We start from the raw sequence: 25,658 nt of genomic DNA, 5'->3' as shown, positions 1-25,658 counted from the left end.
AGTAGTCAAGACTGGAGCCTGTTGTGTAAGCCTGCTGGGCTAATCTAACAGCCATTCCTCAGCTGGAGAGCCCATGGCGAGGCCTCTTTTGTTCAGATGCCATTAACCAAACACTGGTGTAGTATGAAGAGAGAGAGAGGGAGAGAGAGAGAGGGAGAGGGAGAAAGAATTACACCAACTGCTATAAGTTTCTCACTCTGAAAGCACTGCCTTGGTGCCTGACAGCAGTTTGGTTTTGGCAGCAAGGAGGAGGGAAACACGTTCAGGACAGGAAGACTTCACAGGAAGACATCACCCACTAGTCACTCCCTCCCCGAGTCAATTTTCTGCTGTGAATCACAGAGGTGAAGGGGGGGGGTGTAAAAAAAAAAAAAAAAGAAAAGAAAACAAAAAAAAGGAGCGAGAGCTGTAGGTACAAAGCCGCAGCTTGAGTGAAATCAAGCATTTCTGTTTCCCTTCTCCCCAAATCCCAGGAGAGGACTGTTTTTCCCTCTGTGGTTGTTGTCCTGGCTCCACCGCACACAGAAGACAAGGCCACATTTTTTTTTAAACAATAATGGTCTACAAAAGCATACATAGACTCTCCAAGTGAATTAATAGTTCTGTACTTGGGAGGTGACAAAAGCCACCATTGCACAATTTATCTGCTTCTCATCTCCTCATCCTGAATTAAGAGGGGGTTCTTAAGATTCAAGGCAGTGCATGTTGCAGGTACAGGTGCACTTGTTATTCATTAAACTCATCTGTGTAATTAAAGTGGTTATCGGCAACACTTATATATTTTTATTTTATTTGGTTTTATTTTAGCAGCATTTTTAATATTAAGTTTGCATTGGTGGGGATTCTGCAGTGCACTCCCCAGAGATCATTTGTCAATCAAACAGTGTCCATTCCTGTGACTTATTTTTCCTTGGATGTTGCGTTGAAGTTTGAGTTTCTGTAGGTGTAGGGGGTGTAGGTGGCTGCTCACCCTTAGTGGCTCTTGCTGCCCATTCAATTCTTCTTGAAACTACTGTTACCTCTGGAAACATAAAACACACCATCTCCTATGCACCATTTTTCCCAGACAATTCTGCTGCTTTTATGAACTGAAAATAGGTTAAATTACTCTTGTGTTATATCAGCTGGCAGCGGAGAGTAGCAAAACAAACATTAATTCATGTGAAAAGACTGCAAGTTCATGTTTTAGTATGACATTAGATGCTGAGACTGTCATGGCTGAATGTTTTCAATTTGATGCTTACAATGCTTACCAGACCAGTTGCACCATGATGGGTGGAGAGGATTTGGAGCTATCATCCCATTTGGTCATTTGCATATTGCCAAGGTTATTCATATAAGGGCGCCATGGTGGAAAAAATGCCACCGGCTCCTTGGCTTCGCGAGTTAGGCAGCATATTTCGAATCTCGAAATTAAGGTTTACTATTTTTAAAAAATGATTTTACTTATGTTTGAACAAATTATACTAAAATATGCCCTTGGGTTTCAAGTTGTTGCTGTACCTCTAAACCTCAGCAGACCTAAATTATTGTATTCGGCTCTATTCTGCATTCTACAGCTGCACATTGTCTGGGCCACAAAAATGACAGCTTCTTATAAATGAGATCCTCGGTGAGAGGAGTGTACTGATGTAAGCCCCTGCTGCCAGTGTGGAATTTGGTCTTCAGCTGAGTTGAATGAAAAGGACACAAAACAGCAGCTCTGCAGCCACACAAATGTTACCTGCAGTATGGAAATTGATGTTGTTACATAACACGGATGACAACAGAGAAGAGTGAGTAACATATTGGCTCTAGATGAACAAATCCTTTTATCATACCACTGAAATATAAGTTCTTTTTTTTTTTTTTTTTTTACTTACAAAACACAGGCTTGTCATTGTCACTGAGTAATGACTTGGTATATTCTTTCTTTTTTTGTAATACGGGGATTTGATATCAAACGTAGGGATACTATCTGCTCTTTCAAAATAATGAAATGTGTAACTGACACTTTTCTATTTTGCTATTGAGACTTAAATGAATGTATGCGTGATCCATTGAACATATAGCACAATGTATTTAACATTTACTGTAGGCAGTGATGTTAACATATACCACAAGCTATTTCACGGCAGTTATGACATGCATGATTTATCAAATGAAACTGTAATTGCAGTTTGAACATGTGTGATATCTAAACTGCATCCAGCTGCATATTTTTCTTTATCATTCTCGTTCACACACTGCCAGGTACACAAATGTGTTAGACTGATCTGCAGCTGTTGGAGAATCCAGTGTCATGCACTTTGCACATAAATAGCTAAGGCTGACTTATTGAGGTGCTTTGCAAAAAACGTTGGCGTAGTCAAAACAGCCAAAGTTCAACGCAAGCTCTGATTCAACATCTGAAACAGCACCTATGTTTTATAAGGTGATTCATAAATTTTAAATAATATAACACAGTGTTTAGTAGAGGTGTTGCTACATTTTGTGCACCAAATGCACAAAATGTAAGGCATGTGTAGCCTTTTCATGAAGAGGTGAACACAGGTAAAAGGCATTATTCTGTATTAATTTTCCTTATTACGGCATAAATTACAAAGGCAGAGGTGTATGTAAAGAGAAGCAGATAAACTTCTAACTTTTGAAAATGCATCAGTGGCTTCAATTTTTATGACGCAGCTGCATCATTTGTTATAATTATTTATGTCTAGTAGAGCGCAGGTGCTGTGCCTTTAAGTCTTACAACAAAGACTAGACAGACGTTAACTCAAATGCTTTATCATTTGATTTGTAATTTTAACTCAAATAATCACAACATAATTTTCTCTCATGTTGTGCAGCCTTGGCAGCAATCACTGTCGTAGCAAATTGAAATTAGTGGGCCACAGAATGCAGTTTCTTTTGTGCCCTATGAATAACCCTCATTATGCCTGGCCAAGAGCTGATTTATTTCTTTGCTTAAAATTAGTGATTTGTCAGTTGGAGACAGCTAAACAAATTGGCCCATTTTGTAGAAAGTAAATTTTCTTTGGTAATAGTGAATGGCAGAATCCAATAAAAGGCGTGACCCTGTGCAGTCACTGTGAGCAATCCCTCTGCCTGTTTAAGCAAATGGTTCATTTGCCATTACATCTGTAAGCAATTAGGTGTAATTATTTAAGCCGATGAGGGCAGCTTCAAAGGGTAAAATCCCCCCACGATGCTGCTTCAGCTGGGATTGTTTCGCTGCATTATTTTCTTTCTTGTTGTTTGTCTTCATTTGATCAGGGCGGTCTGCACTTTGTCTTGCTACGCATTACGCTCTGTTTATTCAAATTGCCAACCAAATGGTCAGTGTACATATTATCTTGGTTTTGTTTGCTTGTGGGACTCTGACAAATCCTTTTATTCATATCCACCCAAACAGTTTCTCAGACGTCACCGCACGCAAAACTGACGCCTCGGTCTGGAATATTCCTCCGCAGGCTTCGGTGACCTTAGACTACCTCCCCGTTATGTGCTCTGAATCTGTAGCGCTGCAACACAAACACTGTTGGATTTATACCCTTCCGTGCCCGTTAGAGGACCACGGTGCCTGCGCTGCTTGCTCAGTGATTAACACGAGAAACCCCAGGCTGACAGGCTGGATCTGCCACTCATGTTTATTTAATCGGGGTAAATGTTGGGGGTTCTTGCGGCTCACACAGAATATGTTTGTTTTTCATTAAGTCCCGAGCTCATTGCAGAAGGTCTGATTTGCGCATTGAAAACGCATGTACAGAATGCACGCGAGCCACAGCCACAAATGCACATGGATGCAGATCTGTTGATACACATGGATACAGATCTGTTAACTTTGGTGCTAGTACGATTTTTTGCAGCCAATATGGCTACTGTTGTAAGGCGGAAAGATACTTTTAGCTAGTTTTAGGACTAACTCCAACCTCCCGTCTGCTCTGGCAGCCTGTGTTGTATTGTCACTCTGGACATGTCCCATCCTCCGAGCCTGCTTATTATGCCCAGCGACGCAGCCGTTTGATCGCTGTCTTTGATATGACGTGCGCGGCCCGCGTTGCTTTGTTTCACTCGGGCCAATCAGTTGATGTGCTTCTCTCAGGACGACTGATAAGAGTGAAAGATACAAATGGAACCTGTTCGCTGAGATCTCTCATTTCCCCAGCTCCCCTCAGTCCTGTCAGCGCTTCCAGAAAGAAATGAACTGACCGGGAATCTGAAGTTGTTGAACAACCAGACACAATCAGGAAATCAGATCACCTTACACAGGATATCCCCTCGTCTGTTTTTTTCATGCACCTTCTGACTCAAATGGAAAAATCCCTGCAATGATGAGATTTGTACCAGGAAATTTGCTGGGTCTCTATGTGTGTTTGGGTGCGTGTGTGCATGTTATAAAGTGGAGGCTATTTTTTGTGCTCACAATTGCTGGGAAAGTGCTATCATGAACAAGGAAGAGGGAAACAAAGGCAGGTGAACAAACATCTTGTAGATGGTGTTTCTGTCAGGGGAATAATTTACTGCTTGCCTGCAATGCTTTGCTAGCGTCAGACAACTCCCCCTCCTCCCAACCCCCCTTCTGCGTACACTGCAGACACTGGCTTATCTGCACCTGAAAGTGCTCACCAGCTGTGTGTGTGTGAGTGTGTGCGTGTGTGCGTGTGTGTGTGTGTGTGAGCACCTGCATGCATTGCGAGACACTACAGAAGCTAGATGCACCTTCAGAATAGGATTATAGGAAGAAAGAAATGCACTGAAAGGGGATCCAGTTTAGAAGTTGGGTTTCAGCCTGCGGTTTCCCCTCCGGCTGCAGCTCTACAAAGATAACAGTATAACAGTGCAATATGAAACACTTGATGCTCCTAGTAGTTGATCTCATCCGCAACTGTTTTTTGTTAACTAGGGCTAAGTAAGCGCCCTGTCCATCTGTTGTATAGAGCTCTGCCTCAGCTGCCTCAGCATCCCCTCTCTTGTTTGCCCGGGAATGTAGGATTTCAAATCATTTATTCTTCCTTTTTTTCCACCTTTTGAAGCTGCCAATGAAGTGCTCTTTCTAGAAATTATATGCCCCTTTTATGTCTGCTGGCACTGGGCGTACAGCGTCAGATAGCCTGCTAGGTAGTAGTATATGACTAAGCAGGCTAGACCAGGAATCTCTTCCTAGAGGAATGTCTATTTCACAGATTGAGCTCTTGACTGCTCCACTTTCAACCATGAAATACTGTTTGACATATTCCTTCACTTTTTTTAGCAACCACTGAGGCAAAGTGGCAAAATGATAATTTACCGTGCTGGGCTTGTCACTTACAAAATAAAGATGTTACAGTTCTGCATTTTCAGCATAGTATTTAAATGTGTAAAATGCTTTGATATGACTCTTTTTTATATATGCACCCTTGCTAGCCAGTAAAAATGTGGTAAGCGATTGGAAAGAGTGTTGAGCAACAAAAACATCAAAGTAGCACCTAAAAGAGGAGGGAGCAAAGCTTAAATGTTGGATTTTACTGATGCCTCTCCCGTAGGACAGCCATAATCTTGGACTAATAGAGGAATGTTTGGCATGATTATTCTGAATGCAAAGCCCGTCCACTGAATATGCAGCGACTGAGCGCAGCTCTCAGTTTGTTTTGGAGAAGAATAGCAGGTGTTACGCTCGGTGTAACGGCCACCGCTCAGAGGGCAGTGTTTAATGTGCAGCTAATAATCTCGAATGCTGTTTTCAGCTGTCTTGCCGATGATATTGAAGGACGATGATGTAAATGCAAATGCGCGATCCAGTGCAGTCATTTTTATTGCCTGCCGTCATGCCAGTAAGCGTATTGGAAGAACAGGTTCCCATTTTTTTTTCTGATACTCGATTGAGTATTACTGGACCGATAAGCCTATGCGTGTGCGAGCAAGTTATATTAGTTTTGCTGCCTGTCAGTGTGTGCTGGCTGTGTTAATAGAAGAGGGTGAATGAATGATTTGACCTGACATCAGGGGGTGGTGGTTTCAGATATAGTATCAATAGATGTATTTTTTCTATGTACTGATCAGCTGTATGTATGTGGGATGTGAACTAGTGTGGGTAGCCTGTTGGCCATAATACTAGGACTTTCCTGCTTGCTGCACTGTAGCGTTTGTGTGAGTGATTCGGCTAAGACTGATGTATGAACATAGTCAGATATCATACTCATTAAATTGCCTGAGGCCTAATCAGCATAGATCTCGCCTTCTCACTTCTACCCTTATGTTGACATTTATTCCACGAAGACCAGTCATTTTCTTAACATTCACATTAGCAAATACACTAAGAAGCACAGACTGGAAACTAGTATGTCCATCAAATACAAAAGGAACAAGGACTATAATTGTTCAGAATCGGCCTCAGTGAGAAACTGAATGCACTCTACGCCAACCAAGTGCAAAAATGTATTTAAAGCCACTAACTGAGGCTTTTTAAGCTGTCTGCCTGGTGTGTGTGTGTGTGTGTGTGTGTGTGTGTCAGTTCTTTGCGGTGACATCTTTTTTTTTTTTTTTTTTTTACCACACAGAGCTTTAATACTTCACTGTCGCTATAGATACTAGTTTGGAAATGAAATTTTTTTTGTGATAAAGCTTTGGTGTGATAAAGCTTTCCTCTCAAAATAATGCACCTGTCACTCCATCATGACAGCACATGGTTTTATTATTGAGGTGATTGATGAAGGTCTCTGTAAACCATCGCAGCGATCCATCGTCATATTATACCTGATTAACATGACGATAAATTAAAATAGTCGATCTAGACTAGCTAATTATCATATTTGCCAAACCCAGTGATACCTTTGCAGATCATCTCACCAGCTGTCAACAGAGTGTTTGTCTTTAGTGATGTCAGACACTTTGAAACCCATACACTGTGACAGATTAAACAGAGTAAATACAATGCATGCATGGTGCAGTTAGGAAAAAAGTGAATCTTTTGAAATCTTGAGGCCCTGGTCAAACACCATCAACACAGTCTTGACATTCCTGACACTCTTGACAGTTTTTCCTTTTTCCTGACCGCCCACCTGTGGCATACAAAGCTACAGGTGGGCGGTCAGGTGGATCTTTATTTTTGGAATATGTTGTGTGTAGGCAGCAGTGGTGTTTTTGTTTTATCATGTAGGTCCTGTGTCATTTTGAAGTCAGTAAGATTTATTACCTCAAACCAAATGATTTGATGATTTTTTTTTTTTTTTTTTAGAAAATGTTAAAACAAGCCAGTTCCAACCTTGGCCAAAGATATTCATAGTCAGTATTCATTAATTTAGTTTTGACAGTGAACATGAACCAGGTAACATGCCCCCAACAGGAAAGTCAGTGGTACTTGTGAAGGCTCTTGGCTTCCTTTGGCGGGCTTTACTTGGTCTAGAATCAGATCTGAAATTAGAACAGAACTACAACAAAGTGTATTAAACCATTAAGTTTATGTATTTAAATTGCTTCATCTAATTCCAGCATCATATGACATATGTGATAAGATAATTATGAACTTTGCTGAACAGTGCTCCAAGATGGGACCAGCACCTCAACTTTGCTGCAACAGTTAGCACAATCAGGCTGAAATTCACAAATGAGATGATAAACGCAGACACAGAACTGACTCATGGATATTTTTGCTTGTTTCCTGCAATTCTCTTCTCTCCCAATTCCTTTCTTTTATGTCCCAGAGCAGAGCTTTCTCCTTCAGCTCCTTGGTGATTATCTCAATCTCGTTCTGTCACCTGCTTGAGGAAGAGTCAGTCTCTGCTCTCTGAACAAAACAGTCATACATGTAGCCTGATCGACCACCTTGGCCTTCAATTATTCAAGGTACTTTTTTTTTTTTTTTTTTTTTTAAGATTTTAAGGAGGCATTTTTGGCATTTTCCTTCATTTGACAGTCACAGCACAGAGACGGCCCTGTAGCACACTGCCAAATGTGCTGCAGGCTCCTGAGCAGGTTGGCTCTTCTTATTAGCAGGAACTTTAGCCGCAGGGTCTTCTAACTCTGCAGACAAATATGGATTCAGTTGTGACTAGTATTGGCCTTAATTGGAGGAAAAGTTGAGTTGTGACCATAAGAAATATGTACCGTACAAGTGCACCGGCGAAAACGGTTCTGTTATGGCACCAACTATTGAACATAGAATTATTTTACATGGTTTTTGAAAGCTAAGCGGTGCTGCATTACCATCAGTGGGTCCCAGTTTAACACAGGTATTTTCCATCTCCGCTGTAGGGAGAACTTTGCCTTTGCTGCATGCTGAACTGTACAGATAACATGGTGTGGGGGCTTGTAGCCTTTTGTATAATGGTCTACGATCAAGGGCCATAAAAATGTACATGAATACTAGAGGCCTTATTGTCATGAGGACACAGGTGAAGCTCAGTGACGTTCCATGCTGGAGGAAACAAAGTGGATACAGAAATTCCATTTGGAGATCTCTCCAAAATCTGACAAACCTTTTTTATGCATGTCATTGTTTGCCTGATTAATGCTGATATAAATTTGTCTTACATAGTGTAGACACTTACACATGCATGTCAAAACATGATTTTAATTAGAGTAAGACAATAATGCCAGTAGGGCTGACTATGTACAGGGATAGATTAAGTGCTGATCCTAACCAGTATCTGTCATCCACGACTGCTTGTAGGATGTATGAAGCACTTCACTTATGGTTGATTAAATCCCTGTGGCCATCTTAAGGCAACAGGAGCAGTATGTCATTCCATCTGTGGCCTTCAATTTTAGGAATGTGTTGCACACTTTCAAAGCACCTCACAATTATGCACAGTACCCAGTGCAGGTTAGATTAAATCTTGTGCTGCCACCACCAAGCTCTTGCAGACATTTCCACAAACGTTTTTGATACACACCAAACTGGTTGAATATAACTTGATAAGCTATTCCACACAACTTACAAGTTTATGCAGTGCAAATTATCATCAACCCTCATCTTATCTGCAATATAGAACAGCCTATGGCTGTGACAAACAATCTGGTATGGCAGCGCAGAGGCATGATGGCAATTAGGTTAAATGTGATAGTGATGGGACAGGATAATAATGGGACAAGTGTGTGTGTTTTAAGACAACTCCAGTGTCTGCATTTCTCTCTGGAAATTGAAATAAATAAATGACTTCAGCCAGGATTTTTATGGGGAGTTGTCAGTGTGTACAATCATGTAAACAGGTGGGTCATTTTGCACATTTAAGTGTTGCCAAATTTGACAAACTGAATGTAATTTTTTCACTTTAGGAAAATAACAGGCAACCAACAAAACAATGGAAAATATAGCCACAAGTGGCAATTCCTGGGTTCAAAGCAAACAAAGACCAACAGCTTCATTAAAAATAACTTCAAGGGTATGTTTCAGGGGATGCCTTGGTGGCTCACCAAGGCATCCCCTGAACCAAGGCTAAGTACCAAGGCTAAGTCCTGAACGGGTCCTTGATTTCGAAGAAACTTTATAGTGCCCCCTAGTGGTCGGTTTGAATGAAGGAAGTTAATTGGTCAATATTTTGAAAATGAAATAAAATATCAACAAGCCTTATGCATTTAGTAAGCTTCAATGATGATTCAGTGGATTTTGGGGGAATCAGACCGACGGTCTAGGAGGAGATGTCAAAAATTTGTTTTTCAAAAAAATTGAAATGGTGGAAAATCCAATATGGCAGACCTAATGGATTGTAGAGGCAAATTTGTAGAGTGAGGATTCATGCATTTCTGTATCGAATTTCATGTAAATCGTACTTACGGCATAGGAGTTATGAATTTTTAAAGTTCCAAATTTTGATCAGTAATTGTAGTACCCCCATTAGGCTGTAGTGTAGCATCAGGGGAGCATTTGCACACAACCTTCAACCAATGTGCAAAATTTCATGTCACTACCATTTACCATCTCATAGGAATTTGTGAAAACATTTCTGAAAAAGAAGAAGGAATAATGATAATAATAATTTAATAATAATAATAACAATAACAGTATTATTAATAATAATAATAATAATAAACCAGTACAAAAACAATAGGGTTTCAGCCCTATGAGCTTGAACCCCTAACAAGTTTAATTATTCTACAAAACACAGACAGCTCTGAACAACATGATGGCTTTCTAATTTTTGAACATTCCCATAAGGGTCTGGTTCCATGACAACTGTAAGTATCTAAAATTCCCACATAGGTTTTAACTCTTGAATTGCTCTTTATTAAAGTTGCTATTATCACATCTTCAATTGATTTCATTACCACAAAAATCAGCATTGGTGCACAAGCAGCACTCAGAGCTTACTTAATGTTATTTCTCACCCGCTGAAAATGTGATCACCAAGTGAAAGAGTCTCTAAAGAATGGCAGAGAATTTACTGCTCAAGTTAACCAGATGGCTGGACATAATACGAGCTGTTGTCCTAGTGTATCCCACAAGGAGAGATTGTACTTATCAGTCTTTATTAGCATTCATTAGATCGTTAATTATTGTTTACTTTGTTTATTGTCTTGTAGAGTTAACTATTGTATTGTCAGCCAGACAGTTGTGAGACATGTTTGTGTGTGTGTGTGTGCATGCGTGTGTGTACCGTTGCAGATGTGCTTTCAGCTTGATGCTGAACGCAGCAGTATCATGGGAAGCCAGATTCATTAAGCCTCTGGTGCTTTTGAGTGCTCTCTCTCCCTCTCACCGTCTCTGTCTATTCCTGTGTCTGCCACCCACTCTCGCTCTCTGCTGGGAGCCTAGTTTGTGTAAACTAATTAAATTGTCTCAGTGAGAGAAGTTGATCAGACTCTTTTGATCAGGCTCTCACAAGCCTGTCTCCTTGGCATCTTAAATGCCAGCAGGCTCTGAGAGACGAGAGAAGGTCCAGCTTGTTAAAGCTACTACTGTAGATTGTGAGTTCAGAGTGCCCCGGCACAAGGAGGGGTGGCGACGGAGGTTCACCAGGCCAGTTTCAAGTGAGAATGAAGTGAAAAAGAAGGAATTACAGAGCTGAGCAGAGAGCTGAAATTAAACCTGAAATGTGGGACATACAGAGAAAGGTAGAAAGAAAAAAAAAGAATGATAGAGCTAATGGTTTTCCAAGAGAAGTTGCTAATAGTGTAATGGCACAAGCTGCCCAAATGGAGATCTTTGGAAAGTTATCGCAGCCTAGTTTGAGAGGGTACAAGGCTGCCAACTCAGTGTTTCATGTGGATGGGTGTTTACTGTCCCATGAACACATGGGAATACATGGGAGATGTTTTTGTTTGTAGGAGTTTGACATGATTACTTTAAAGCAAGCACATCACTGATTGAAACTCAGTGCAGGACCTCACATGCAGCAGTCATTATTGAGCCCTGCTCCTGGACTTTAAACCACTATGTGGCCACATTGTGTTCACTATCCAGTCCTCATCATTATGCACTGACTCATTTCAGCTTTCTTACTTAAAACCATATTTCTGTTTTGGCCGGCATTGCATTTCATTGTTTCCATTCAAACCCTCCATGACTGTGAAAGTGCCTGCGTACAGTCGTCTTGCTGCTCCACATTTATTGCAAGCTCAAGACAAAGCATTGTAATTTGTCGCCTATTCTGGAAGAGCTTCTTCACTCTCTCTGTGCGAATTGTTAATGAGCTGCTTTGGAATATTGGGCAGGAAATTGCATCTAGCTCTCTGTATTAATCTACTGCAGGCAGCTTCTGCCCTTAGATAGTACACAAGTTTGAAAAGACTTCAGCTTGACTTGACAAGCGTATCTGTTTATCTGCTTTGATAACAAATGAGTACTGAAAGTAGTTAAGTAAATTTATTAAGACGAATCACTGCAGCTTTAATGTACGCTATTTAACAGGATGTTTGATTTGGGGAAAAACCTTATCTCATATTAGATGTAATATATTAATTATTTCCACGCAACAAACTCTATGATTTCAACATGCAACTGAAGAAAATCACCTAGCTTGAAACAGCTCTGAATTGACTCATTCTAAGGATACCTGCACACATGAGTTTCCCCTAAATGCCACAGTATAATTAATTTGTACAATGCCAGGCAATCACAGAAATGAAAGCTGCTGGAGAGTGAGCCATATTGAGCAGTTATTTTCCTTTCAATGCCATCACAAGAAGCTGAAATAAGGAATTTGTCTTGCCATTGTTCAGTGAACAAGCAAAACATGTTGTGCATAATTTATTCCAGGCAATCAGTTGGTTTAGCAGCTTAGAACCACACAGAAAGCTGGCACAATGGAACCTCTCTCAGCCCCGTCATAACTTTGTCACTTATTTTCTGTGCTGACAATGCATGTCATGTTGCATTATTTGCGTTGGATGAGTGTGGGAGGAAAAGGCAAACACGATTAGTTGACGCATGCACTTGTTTGCCTATGAGAGAAATGAGGCCTTTAGAAATGGCTTTCTGACTCAGTGCCAGCAGCACACCCACCAACCCATTCTTCTGATAGCACTGCAGAGCCTTAACACTTGCGCTCGAAGGTTGTGCTCCACATGCATGCTAAGGTGGCTTCAAGGTAGTCCATTGGCTTCTAACTATTGCTGCTTGAGACATGGTGGACTTCACACCAGTGTTGCAAACCTTGCAGTGAGGAGTTTATTGTTTTAAACTCTCTTGATTTGCTCTCATAGGTATATTATACACCGAACATAACCAAGCTGTGGATTTGGAGTCTCATACTAATTTTGTATGGCTTCTGTGACACTTCATGCCCATAGGCAAGGTCTTGTAGGTTGGTGCTTACTCCAGCTTGTGTGCTGCCCAGGAAAACTCGGAAGAAGAAATACAAACACCTAAGCACCCCCAAGGATGTTCTTACCCTTTAGTTTACTGCCAAATGGACTGAGACAGAATTGAGCAAAACAAAATGGAGAAAAATGTCTCAGTATGCATGAGACCAGTAACAGGGTCTACAATGCAGTCTAGCTGTTGGGCATTGATCCTAGGCTTCTGATAATACAGAATATAACAAAATAATCTTATCTTAATATTGTATTCCCTTCAGCACAGCTATGGGGAATCTAGAGAGCAAAAATAGTAAGTAAAACTGTGTATGCTACAGTTTTGTTAGACTTTTTCAGCGCCAGAAAGGCCATCCTGTTGATCTTGTTCTGAAGCCAAACAATAGTCAGAGGCATGAGGCCTGCCCACTATCACAGCGTTGATGGCTGTATTCCTCTTAGGCTAAATGTTATGAAACCATATGGTGCAAACTTGAGAAAACACCCAAAGAGGGCAAAAAACAAGCAGTATAACTTAAAAAACAAAAAAACAGTTACTATAGTTTATTATACAGTACGATATGGTGTGATATGACACAAAACATTATGATCTGTTATGATATGATACGACACAGTATGACACAACACAATATAACACGATACACTATGACACAATACGATATGACCAGATATGATACAATATGACCTGATACGATATGACAAGATAATATGACCTGATATGATATGACACGTTACAGTATGATACCAAACAATATGATCTGATACAATATGACCCAATGTGATATGGCCTGATATGATACAAGACAATATGATATGACACAATAAAATGTCATATGATATAAGGACCAATAAAATAAGATATGTTAAGACAAGATAAGATCAGATATAGTAAACTATGGTATGATATTATATGATACAATATGATGTGATAAGAACATCATAGGGAAAAAAAAAAAAAAAAACATTTGCGCAGTCATTGTTCCTGTAGCTTCCACATCAACCATATTACAGGGTATTCACGGCAGATAATTTAGGAAAACTTGTCAAACAGTTTGCATGGGTGTATTGACATTGCATTTACAGTTGTGGAAGAAGTTATTTTTTGAAATCTCACTGCCCACTCGTGTGATAGTTGTTGCTCTTTTTCATGTCTTTTTCATGTCGGATAGCCAAGATAGGAGGTGTGAGAATGACATCAGATTCAAATCCGCTTGCCTCCACAGCCCTCTTGTTAAAACAGTATTTCACAAGGTATTGGCATGTCAGTAGCACAGCTGTGTGAGTTTCATACTGTACCCTTCAACAGTCAGCTGTTGAGCCAACAAGTCAGCCTCCACACTAAAGTGTCACAGTTGCCTCACTGGCTGCTTCAGGAGCTTAATGCCTCCCTGAGGGTATTAGACCGGTGGCGCTTTGCTCTACTGCAACCCACAATGCAACAAAACAAGTTGCCCCGTACAAATAATGGAACTGATACGTTCCATAAGTTTTACCTTGGATGGCTACAATACATTACACAGTCTCTCAGCGGCAGATGAGTTGTTCTATCGATTGCTCCTGTCAAACTGTATAACCCCATCTGTTTAGAAAATATCTTGCAATATTGGAGTCAGGGCTTATCGTATTGGTTTGTTTTCACAATCCAATTTTCTCTATGAAGAGAAATGTTCTCCGGTATTGTGGTTGTGTGTTGACAGGCAAACTGAACTTCACATTGTTGTGCTTCTTGCTGTGCTCATCTATTTCCCTGCTCAGAACATATGCCTCGAAGGTGAATACAAGACCAGTAGAGGTTTCCACTCATCTCTATCATGCCTACAATGCCTCTCTCTCATTCCTTGACTGTTGCTCGGTATCCTCACTGTGCAGTAATGACATATGCAAGACCTTCCACTGCTCAGGTGCTGTTTGAAACTCACACCTTTTTTTTCCTTACAGTAATCTCGGTGGTAACTTGGTAACTAGCACTGAACTCTAAGATAAGTTCTTAGGCAGTGAAACAGTATGCACCCACTCATCAGATAGATTGTGCCATGTTGTTTTGTTTGATGTCTCGGTGTATCCTTGTATTACTTGTATGTGAAATAGCTCAGTGATGATGAGATTAAATAGCAGACTGTTGGGAAGCAACAAACAGGTAACATGGCAGGTTAAACACAGCAGCATAATCTTGCAGCCTAATAGTCTACCACATGTTCATCTGTTTAATTATTTTTTTGTGTAAATGATGAATTATTTTTCTAATTTGCAACTTAAATGCTAAATTTAAAAAAAAGGATTTTAAAAAAAATGTAGTTTAATAATGAATGACATTATCCAAAATCTAGTACAGTCAGCCAACAGGTCAGACCCTTATTTCCATTCCAGTGAATCAGCAGTCCCACAGAATTGCTTTTCTATCTCAGTGGCCCAGGTTGCCATGGTAGTTAACAATGCTCATTTAGGTCAAAGCCAAAAATAAAACATTCTTGACTCTGAGAGAGAAAGACCACTAAATCAGAGATCAATTAAGGTCAAGGCTTTTATATATTTTATACTTCTGGCATGCTTGTGGTACAGACAAACTAAACAAGCTCCAGAATCTCTGTGCTCGGGAGGAGCAGACTGTCTGTGGATGTGAATCAAATTCATAATTAAAGATTAGACGTGCCAAATAGAGGCACTACTTTGCAAAATGTGTGGTTTTAAAGGCAAAGTTTGTGAATGAATTGTGAGAATAGCAAAGATGTTTTGTCGAATTCTGATGAATTAACTTCTTATGGGCCGTTGGTTCTTATGGTTCTTATAGATTGCAGAGCAAAATGCATTAAAATAAGTTTCAATACGTTTTAATTACCTGTCTGTCTGATTAAGTATGCAGTTTCTTGTAGTTAATTAATACCCCAGAGCAGGTGTGGATGTGGCACTTGTGATATTTTCATGTGCATAAATGTCCTTGTCCATGTACATAAATACAGATTCAACCAATACCCAGCTCACAAAAACTCTTGCTTGTGCTGCTCTGAACACTGGTTCATTTACTAGGAAAAATCCGCTGGCCCACAGGCAGTGATGCTTTGTATGTATTGTATCTGTTAGCAGCAACAGCGGGTTACAGACAACATAACCTACAGATACTCAAACTTCATCACCTGAAAATCCAAAGACACTACGTGACAGTACTGACCACCATAGCAATGAATGCTTATTACCAGAGATGTCACCACAATAATAATAAAAAAAATACAAAAAAACCTCCACAAGGATTAACATTCACTTCTCTAGCTACTATAGAGAGGACAGTGATTATTCTTATTTTTATGACTGAACCCTGATCCAAACACATGGATTAATCTTTTAAAGTCTTTGAATTGAAGTACCACTGCTTTATAGCAAAGAAAAATCCAAATGTTTTAATAGATTCCCTCGTACTTAATGGACACAGGCTCTGCTCACTACAATCAAAATTGGCTATTTTGAATGGGTATTCAGCAGTGTTTTTCAAGCAATCTCTCAAGTATCTTAAAGAGGAGGTTTCCTCAGGTATGGCGATTTAATGAAGCTTAGGTTAACTGCCAGTGAACCATATAATTGCAGAGCTGAAATAAAAGCACAGCTATGCTCTTAAATAGGGCTTGTGTTACAGCTGATATGTGCTGTAAAACACAATGGCCAGTGGCAGTGATAACATGCTCTTTCCTCTGTTTTAATGAAGGGTCTCTCTTGCTTTTGTCTCTGCAGAACGACATGACACTGAAGCCCCAGGAGCGGATGGACAACCAGGCGGGGCCCCTGCACAAGAAGAGGCCCTCCAGGGTCCCCAATGGCCTGAGCCTGGAGCCCTGCAAGAACAATCACCACCACCATCAGCCTTCGGACCAGGAGAACAACCCCCGCCTGGTGCACACACGAGGGAAGAGGAAGAAGAAACACCTCCACAAGAAACACACAATGGTAGGTTTAAATTCGTTTATACTGCCTCTGCACAGTTTTGACAAGAGTAATCATATTGCAGTAGATTGTATGTGGCACATCTCGCCAAATCCTGCAGTTGGGATATGAATTGTGATACGTGTGGATACAGTCTTTTTGACACACTGTAATTTCACCACACACTTTCCAAAAACTGAGTGGGAAGAAAATGAGATGCTAATGCTCAGGGTTTAGTCAGTGTGAATAAAATGAAAGATTTTCGCTGACATGCAGCTTGATTTCTGTAGCAAGGGGTTCAGCGCAGCACCGGAATACCTTGTTGTTTTATCAAGCTGAGAAAAGAACACACCATTTGGAAATCACAGTTGTCAGTATAGTGACTTCAATATTTTATTTGTTTTTTTGACTCGGTTCTCTCTGCTTCAGTGCAGCCAGTTTGTGGTTTGTTTGATTAAGTGTATAGTTAAGGGAAATATGAAACCATTGGGATTATGTTTGATGGATGCAGTTCACTGCAGTGTTAGTTCAGTTCACAAGCACTGGACATGGGCCTGCAGTAATGTTTGGCCTTGGTAAAAAGATAGAAGCCAGTTTTGACGTTTTTGTTGTTGGGAAGTTCGGTAGTTGACAGCTGTGAAAGTTTCACAGACTTTTCATTGGCTGCATGTTGTGATTTCCTTAGGTTTCTCAGTTTCTTACAGTCACTCAGTTGGCGGTTTTAGGGGAGATGCCATCCCTCTTGTTGGCAAAACGACCAAAATGCATCCCCTTTGTTAACTTGCCATCCCTCTATCCACCCCCTAGTAGCAGAAAGAGTGCAGGGCAGAGGGGACGTTAAGTTGCATATGTTAGTCTAGTCTGCCTGACTGATTGAGCCTTTATATGAATGAGTTTTATGTAAGTTAGAATCTATAGCCCCAACCACAGAAATATCAGTAACCTAACTGTGTTGTGTATCGATAAATCCATGACACCTTCTGTGGTGCCAGACAGATTCATAAGTGTGCCTTTTTCTCTCAGTCCCTCAGTTTCGTCTTGGATCTATAATATTCTCTAAACTATATACTGTAAATACTCAATTCTACACTATATTGTAGCCCATATAGTGTATGGGCTACAATATAGTGTCACCTTAATGATCAAAGTGAAAAGTAGCAAAGTGTAGTGACTCATTGCTGCCTGTAGTATTCCTGTAACAGTCCTTTAATATCTCTGTGATCATTCAGTAGCACCTGAAAATATACCCCAGACCAAGTCACCTCTACAAAAAAATATTTTAGAGGAGACATGACGACAGATATAGTTTTTACTATAAATATTTGGTCTAACCTGGGAGTGGAGCAGGTAATGTGACTGAGGAAATTAATCTGTGCTGACCGCACATACTCAGCAGCTACAGTTACACAATTTGAGGTAAAGTTTATACCATCAAAACTACGGTGTGTTTTGAAAAGAAGCACTACTAAATTGCTTAATGCACATCAAATAAAAGCATTGGCCTCCACAAAATATTTATTTATCCTAATAGCAGTTCTATTAAATGGAAATTATAATCTCAATTATAATATTAAGGATTAGACCAGGCCTGTTCGATAATCCTGCAGTCCTAATATAAGGTAGGCATGCAGAAGTGGGTTCGGGCAGACGCGGGTCTCTCTTACTCTCTAGCACAAAGGCAGACGAGGGGAAAGAGAAAGTGCAGCAGCAGCACAACAGAGCCCTGGTCAGAAATTAACAGAGCTTGGAGCAAAAGTGCCCTTGAATACTCATAAACAAAAACTTTTTTTTTTTTTTTTTGTCTGCTACTTCAGCACTACAGACAGCAACCCCCACTCCCACCCCCAAATCACCTACTGTTTAAATGGATGTGTGTGTTGGTTGGTGGTATGGAAGCAGGGGCAGCTCCCATTGGGCTATCCTTTTTGTTAAAAAAATATTCAGCATCTATTACAACAAAATTGAATGGACTACAAATATCGCTGATTAAGTGACGGCTGTCTAGCTGAGCAGTTCAATTCAGATGCAGTATGTGGAGTTAATTAATGTTGCTGTCACAGCATGTGCATTAAGTCACAATAAGGCTAAAGATCTGTGCAGAGGATGCTTTAACATTTGCAGGCAAGGGAGGATCTGTGTCAATCTCCTGATGTAGCACGCTGGTATAACAGAAGGCCTATTGATTAGTGGAGTTATTGTTAACAATAGGTGCTTAAACTTATGGTTTGAGTTTTAAAGGTTAGCCACTCTTGCTGTTATTTTCTTTTGGGAGTGTTCAAGCAGTTTAAACATTTTAGGGCACTCTCAGATGATTTGGTAGACGATTTTCCATGCAGCAGCTTTTTCAAGTCTTGTTTCAGATAATTATTGTACAAACAAGTACAATTCCTTGTTGAAAAGAGTGACACAGAATTCAGAAACAACTGATTGTCTAGATCACCTGTATGTATTTTATCACTACAGATACACAGCACAGCTAGGACTTCCGACTGAACCAATAATGGTTAGGTTGACTGCTTTAAAAAAAAAAAAAAAAAAAAAAAAGTCAAAACGCTCTACCAATGTGAAACATAGCTGCAAGGGTACATGCATGCATGTATATGTGTGTGCCTGCATGGCAAGGTCACAAGTTCACTGATGAATATTTATGGTGCAGTGATGCAGTGGTGTCTCTTCACCAGCAAGGGCTATCTGTTACAGCACTTTGCCACTGTTGCCACACACACACACACACACACACACACACACAAATACACACAAACACAGAACAGACAATCAGAGGTTATGGTTTGCCATTTCTCCAGGAGAGGGTCAGTGTTCCTGGGGCTGTATATGCTTCAAGGACATGTTTCTATGGTTCGCTACAGGACAACACAGACATGGGAAAGCAGAGGCACAGGCACACCTTTGGCTTAAACACACACTCTGTAGAGGTTTTGTAGCAGTGGCAATAATAGTGAAGTGTGTAATTGTGTTTTTTTTCGTTTTGGTTCCTGTTTTGCTCCCTGATTTAGCCCTAGTGCATGTTGTAGCACCAAAACTTCTCTATTCCTCCCCCATGATTGACCGTCCGTCACATGCAATTTCTGAGCCTCTGCTGGTCTGAATTTTGACACTTAGGTCAGAGATTTTGAATATAAACCTGATTGGCCCACGTTAGCACCAGCACCAGGCCAACAAGACCCTAAGCTTCACTTTCAATGTCTCAGACGCTGCTGGGTCAAATTAGATGAATTGATTTTACACTGATATCCAGCGTCTACAAAATGAAACTGATTGGTTCACAGTGCCTACATTAGGCACAAAAAGTCACCAAACATCAAGCAGCAATGTGTCAAACATCACACATTACACATGCAAAAAAAAAACAAACAAAAAAACAAAACATCTCTATCTTTGCAAAATTTTCTCCATCTTGATTGTATTATATGCTAGATTTTTACTCCTGCAGTGAAGCAACTATGGTCATGTTCTTGCTGTAGCTGTCGTCTGCTCTTGAATACATGAAACACCACATCTGTAGTCATGAGTAATTTGGAAAACTGTCCCAGCTGCTTTGAAAGGCTCCTATTTTTACCCGGTAAGGTGGAAGAGAACATATAGCACATAGTAGTTGTGTGAATACGGTGTGACCTTTCCAGCAGGCCTCTGTTGTGAGGGCCGTGACTGCAGCCTGCGTGTCATGTCTCTCGCTGTACTGCCTAATGGACAGATGGTGCTGCTGTACCTGCCAGTTTCAAGGTTGTCTGACACTGCTGTGATGGGTATTGTGTGTTTATGCGGTACGTAAATTATGGCATACAGTGTACTGTTGTGGAAGCTTGTGTGCGGAGGCTTCACTGTGTGTGTGTGTTTGTCTGTGGGTCTGTGTGTGTATTAGACACTTTGGCAGATGGGCGTGTTTGGCTGTGGTTGTGTGTGTGTGTGTGTGTGTTGCTCATGAGTGGTGGTTAGTGCTGCTGGCTGAGGTGGGAGCCCATCCCTGCTCGCTGTCTCACTCTCACACTGACACACACACACACACACACACTCACACATCCAGTCACATATAAACTGTATTTTCCCTCCTTCTTTTTTTCTTTCTTTCTCTCTTTTAGTCTCTGATACACTCACACTCACACACTAGGCCTGGGTGATTTGGGATGCTGTGAAACAATACTGCTTTCTAAACTTAAGGAAACAAGCAAAAAATTAAAAAAAATTAGGCATGAAACATTTTAAGGAATGATATTTTAGAATTTTGCAGTTGTGTTTTACATCACAACTAACACTACTATTCTGTTTAACTCTGTTTAACTAATGTTTGATTATTTAACAGAATTTTGCATAAATTAATCATACATATTGACGTGAAACCATAACAGGAACAATGAGTGGCTAAATGCAAAGCGTTCTCGCATCGATGTCATCAATGTTAGCTCCATAAATTGCAGTTGGCCCCCTTAATCTCAATTGTCAAAACAATGGTTATGGTAATACTGAAAGTGATTATAATCACTCATTGTCTTTGGCTCTGAGGGCAACTAAAAGCCCAGACAGCTACATGTTAACCTTTCTCAATAGCGCAGAATAGATTTTGTTCAGGCAAGATGTAGATTTACCTATCAACCTCATTGCTCAATAACACATAATCTGTCACGCTTTATGACATATGCATAATTGAAAAGATCCTCATCTGCGCCCTACGCCGCCCCCTTTTGTCCTTTGTGAGGAGAGGAGAGAAACATGCCGCCGAGTTATCTTGCAGAACTATTATCTTTTCTTTGGCTTGGCTATAAATAATCGTTAAAGCATTGTCCTCCTACAAGGTTACATTTTAAATGTCAGAGGTCCGTCTCAAGGTTTAATTCTCCATTTGGGAAAACTGCAGTCTGGGGAGACTGCTTGTTATCTGCCTTTTTTTGCCTCCAATTTTAAACGAAATGAGGGAGAGAGAAAGAGAGAGAGAGAATTTGATGTTGAATAAAGCAAGAGGTGTTTTTTTTTTTCTTCCCTTCTTCCAGTCGAGCACAGATTGCAGCAAATGTTTTCGATCTCTGGCACTGACCCAGTGTGCTGAACTCTGAGATATTGTGAGCTCTGGGGGAAGGGTGGGGGGTATAAAGAAATGTTTATGAGCGCCTCTGACATATCGCCTCACAGTGAAAAAAGAGCCCAGATAGAGGAAGCTCCAGTGGAAATGGATGAGAGTACAGTAGCAAGCTGCAATTTATATGAGTCTCTAGTTCCTTCTCTTTTTTCAAATTGCAAGGAGCTTTTCTCACTGGTGTGTTTTCCTTTTCTTTCTTTTTTATGGTTTAATGGTCACCTGTGACATTGCATTACTGGATATGCACAACTTGCTTTTGTACACAAGATTTAGGGCTACATTTAGTGTTGCTCTTTAAAAAAAAAAAAAAAAAAAAAAAAAAAAAAAAACAGTCAGAGACCTTGACGGTCACGGGGTATTGAGCTAACCGTTGCTTTTTGAGGCCATTTGGCTGAAGGCAGTGCGTGTGTGTGTGTGTGTGTGTGTGTGTGTGTGTGTGTGTGTGTGTGTGTGTGTATGTGTGTCAGTGTGTGTGTGTGTGTGGAGGTTGAACTGGTTTATGCACAAACAAGCATGCAGCTATATGCATGCACAGACAAACAAATACACTGACATAGGCATGATGAAATTGATGCAGATGTAAGTGCTCTCTATTTGACTTCAGTGTGTATGTGTGTGTGTGTGTGTGTGTGTGTGTGTGTGTGGGGGGAACGTCAGCGCATATCATGAGAACAGTGTTAAGGCAATGTGATGGGGGAGTCGGCATTCAGCTTGTGTGTGTGTGTGTATGTGTGTGTGTTTGCATGCTGTTCGCATATTGCAACATGAGCTACTATATGACTAACTTTGCTTTGTATGAGAGCAGCAACTGCCAGATATACAGTATATATATATATATATATATATATATTTTTTTTTTTTTTTTTTTTTTTTTTTTTCTGAGTCATTATGCAAGTTTGTCAGGAAGTGTAAACGAGGATTGTGGGTATTGCACAGTCTGGCTCCATATGCATATATCTTTTATTTAAATGACGTTTCGGCCTTAAGGCCTTCTTCAGCATTCTTTCCATATGTTCATGGAGGCAGTGGAATTTGCAAGGGTTCATTCCAGATAAAGGGAAAGTCACAGAATTTCTGTGGGTAAGTTATTGAAGATTCTGAAATTTTGCAAATGGTTCACTTCACAGGAATATAGCAGAATGTATTTTGTAACTTAATAACAAAGTATTTTAGAACTTAAAACAAATTAATTGCATTCGCTGATGGTTTTTCTGACATTTTCACAACAGGGAGCCCAACTGTAGTGCAAGCTAGTACTCAGTTGAAATATTTGTTTTCCGATAAATCACAGTCTTAGAATCCTGAGAATTACCTTTCAATATACGTCTTTCTCAACGGATGTGTGAAGATTTTTGCTAAATGTTATTTTAAGCATGTCTCCCAGTCGAGAAGTAGACAAAAGCAAAGCTACATGTGAACTGCAAAATTGCTTTTGTAACTGAAATATCCCTACCTGGATTAGTATGGAATAAAATTGAATGAAAGTTGGTATTGAATCTAATCAGTACCTCCGTTAATCAGAATTTAGTCTAATTGGGAAATCAGTGCCAGTACCCAGCTATAGTGGAAGCTGAACCAAAACCAGTGGCATGTCAGACAACACAGAGGGGATTTTTACAAAACTTGAGGAGATGCTCAAAGTCACCATGGAACGACAGTTTCTGGTCAAAACAAGGTGACACATTTGTTACTGACTGGCCCGGAGACTGCATCACTCATGGGGGACAACATGTTTGCTGTTGCCTTGCTTAAAGATGGATGGATGTTTCCAACACTCGGGCGTGTGTGTGTGTGTGTGTGTGGTAGTGGGGGGTGTTGTCCTGTTCTGGTAGGGCTCTATTCTGCTCAGTGATGTTGGAGTGGTGGCCTGTGGCGTGTGGCGCTTTGTAGTAGAGCTCTGGTGAACAGAGGGGCGTGCTGTGAGGCCCATCTGCTCTCTGGCACTGGGGGAGTGGGAGGCGTGGTGGTATAGTGGTGGTGGGCAGGGGGGTTCAGAGATAGCGAATGTTAACCCACCACCCCACCCCCCCTTCTCACTCCCCAGTCCGCCCACCTGCCTGTCTGTCTGCTTTGTGTCCATCTGTCTGTCTGTCCGTCTGTCCGTCTGCCTGGTGGTGTCTCTTTCTCAGCCATTTGGATGTGATTCTCTGTGACGCTGACACACTTTCCACACTGTCGGGTGCAAGATCGTGAGGTTCAAAAATGAGCAAATCTGTTAATGGCGGCATCTCAGTGTTGCAATCAGTGCATTTCATTGCAATAGTGTAAGTGTAGCATGCATCATATTTTATCTATTATTACCTCAATAATGTATGTGAACATGTCAGTTGCAGTTGCATCAAAAACATATATATTATGTTATTCACGTGGACTACGGTAAATCTGAAATTTGTATGTTTGCCATGGGAGAAGACTCTCTCAATACTCTGCTTTTAGATTCTGTTACTGCCTACATCACTTCATTTACTACGTCTTTGTCAGAGATGCATCAGGATGCTTTACCATTTACACTACAAATAATATGTGGTCAAAAGCATCCCAGACCACCTTGGCAGGTGGTTTGAGTGATCGGATCACAGTGCATTTTGTGGTCCTTTACACTTGCATTAGCGCTGTCCACTTGTGATCTGCTCACCTTAAATGCATGTTAAAACCAAGTGTCAGCAGGATCTATAAACCAGATTAACCAGCCACAGATTCTGATAGAGCTTCATGGTAAGTACTGTTTGAGCAACCTTAAAATACACAGCATGCAAATCAGTTACTCCAGAAAATGATATATTTGTATTTGCATTACTTGGTTGACCGGTGAAATTTTCACTCTGCTAGACGTGAGATTCTCTACCATCTGTAGTCTACCGCCATGGAGTGATAACACGCAGAAAGTTGTGGATTTCATTTTGTTGCACTTGGCAACAATGTCTGCATCTGTGTTACTAATCACCGTCAGCTTCGTTTTTGTATGTTTGCTTCAAGATACACCGGTGGAAAACTCTGCATCTCTACAACTGTATCACGGATTAAAAGCGGTGCAAGCATTAAGAATGGTGAGCAGCTTGTGTTATTATACTAAGTGGTTAGTGTAGAATGCAGTACAATGTAATGGGGCCAGCAAGGAGTTTCTGTCATTGAGCAGACCACTCTGCTATTTCTGTTAATTGTTCTGGGAGCTGAGGAGGTTTTCATGTCCTTTATGAGCCTATTCGAAGTCATTCTCTGGAATTATGATACCTCTTAGACAATTACAACCCCCCACCCCGGCACCACACACACACTCACACACATTCACGCACATACCTCCCCTCTCCTCCTCTTCTTCGCGCATACACATGCACACACATGCACACTTCTTGTCTCTCTGAATTTCACTTGGTATGCCGTTCATGGTTTTGTTTGTCACATCGTTTCGTTATATAGCTGTACTTCCACTGAATGGCACACACACACACACACATAAAAACAGACAGTCATAAACATATACCGTAGGGTGGCTGTTCAAGTGCCACCTATTCTCTCCCACCCCATTTTGGGTGACATTGTTTTCACAGCTCAACGCATCCATAGGTCTTTCATCTCTCTCTCTCTCTCTCTCTTTCTCCACCAGAGACATAGACTGACATAGAGAGCTTCCTCTTTTTTTTTTTTTTTTTTTTTTTTAGAAAACAAGCCTGCAACCACTTTACTGCTGTTCCCATTTGTCGATCACACCTTAAAAATGGGGAACAATCCACATACAGACATACAGCCTCCCCTGATGGAACACCCTTGCCTTAGCCCTGCCACAGGCCGGATTACCTTTCACTGTCAGTTTGTTATCAGTCTGAACTGTCATGTCAGCCTGCTGCTGGATTGACGCCCAGTAATGGCATCAACCTGAAAAACACAAATAGCAGATCTCCCAGGTTGGTCGTATTGTGTGTGTAAATATTTGGACCCAAGGTCTGATTTTGTC

General features: G+C 40.7%; 1 protein-coding gene across 9 annotated transcripts in view; it reads left to right on the top strand.

Moving 5' to 3' along the window:
* auts2a (activator of transcription and developmental regulator AUTS2 a) overlaps positions 1-25,658 on the top strand; it is a 333,859-nt gene that overhangs the window by 66,719 nt on the left and 241,482 nt on the right. For all 9 annotated transcript variants that reach the window (XM_030069010.1, XM_030069007.1, XM_030069005.1 and 6 more), the window contains exon 2: positions 16,429-16,641. In XM_030069010.1, the coding sequence (XP_029924870.1) occupies positions 16,429-16,641 (213 nt within the window). The remainder of the gene's footprint in view (positions 1-16,428; positions 16,642-25,658) is intronic.

Source organism: Myripristis murdjan, chromosome 14 (assembly GCF_902150065.1).
Source record: "Myripristis murdjan chromosome 14, fMyrMur1.1, whole genome shotgun sequence".
Taxonomy (NCBI): Eukaryota; Metazoa; Chordata; class Actinopteri; order Holocentriformes; family Holocentridae; genus Myripristis; species Myripristis murdjan.
Note: the sequence above shows the minus strand (reverse complement) of the source record. Positions and strands in the feature narration are given on the sequence as shown.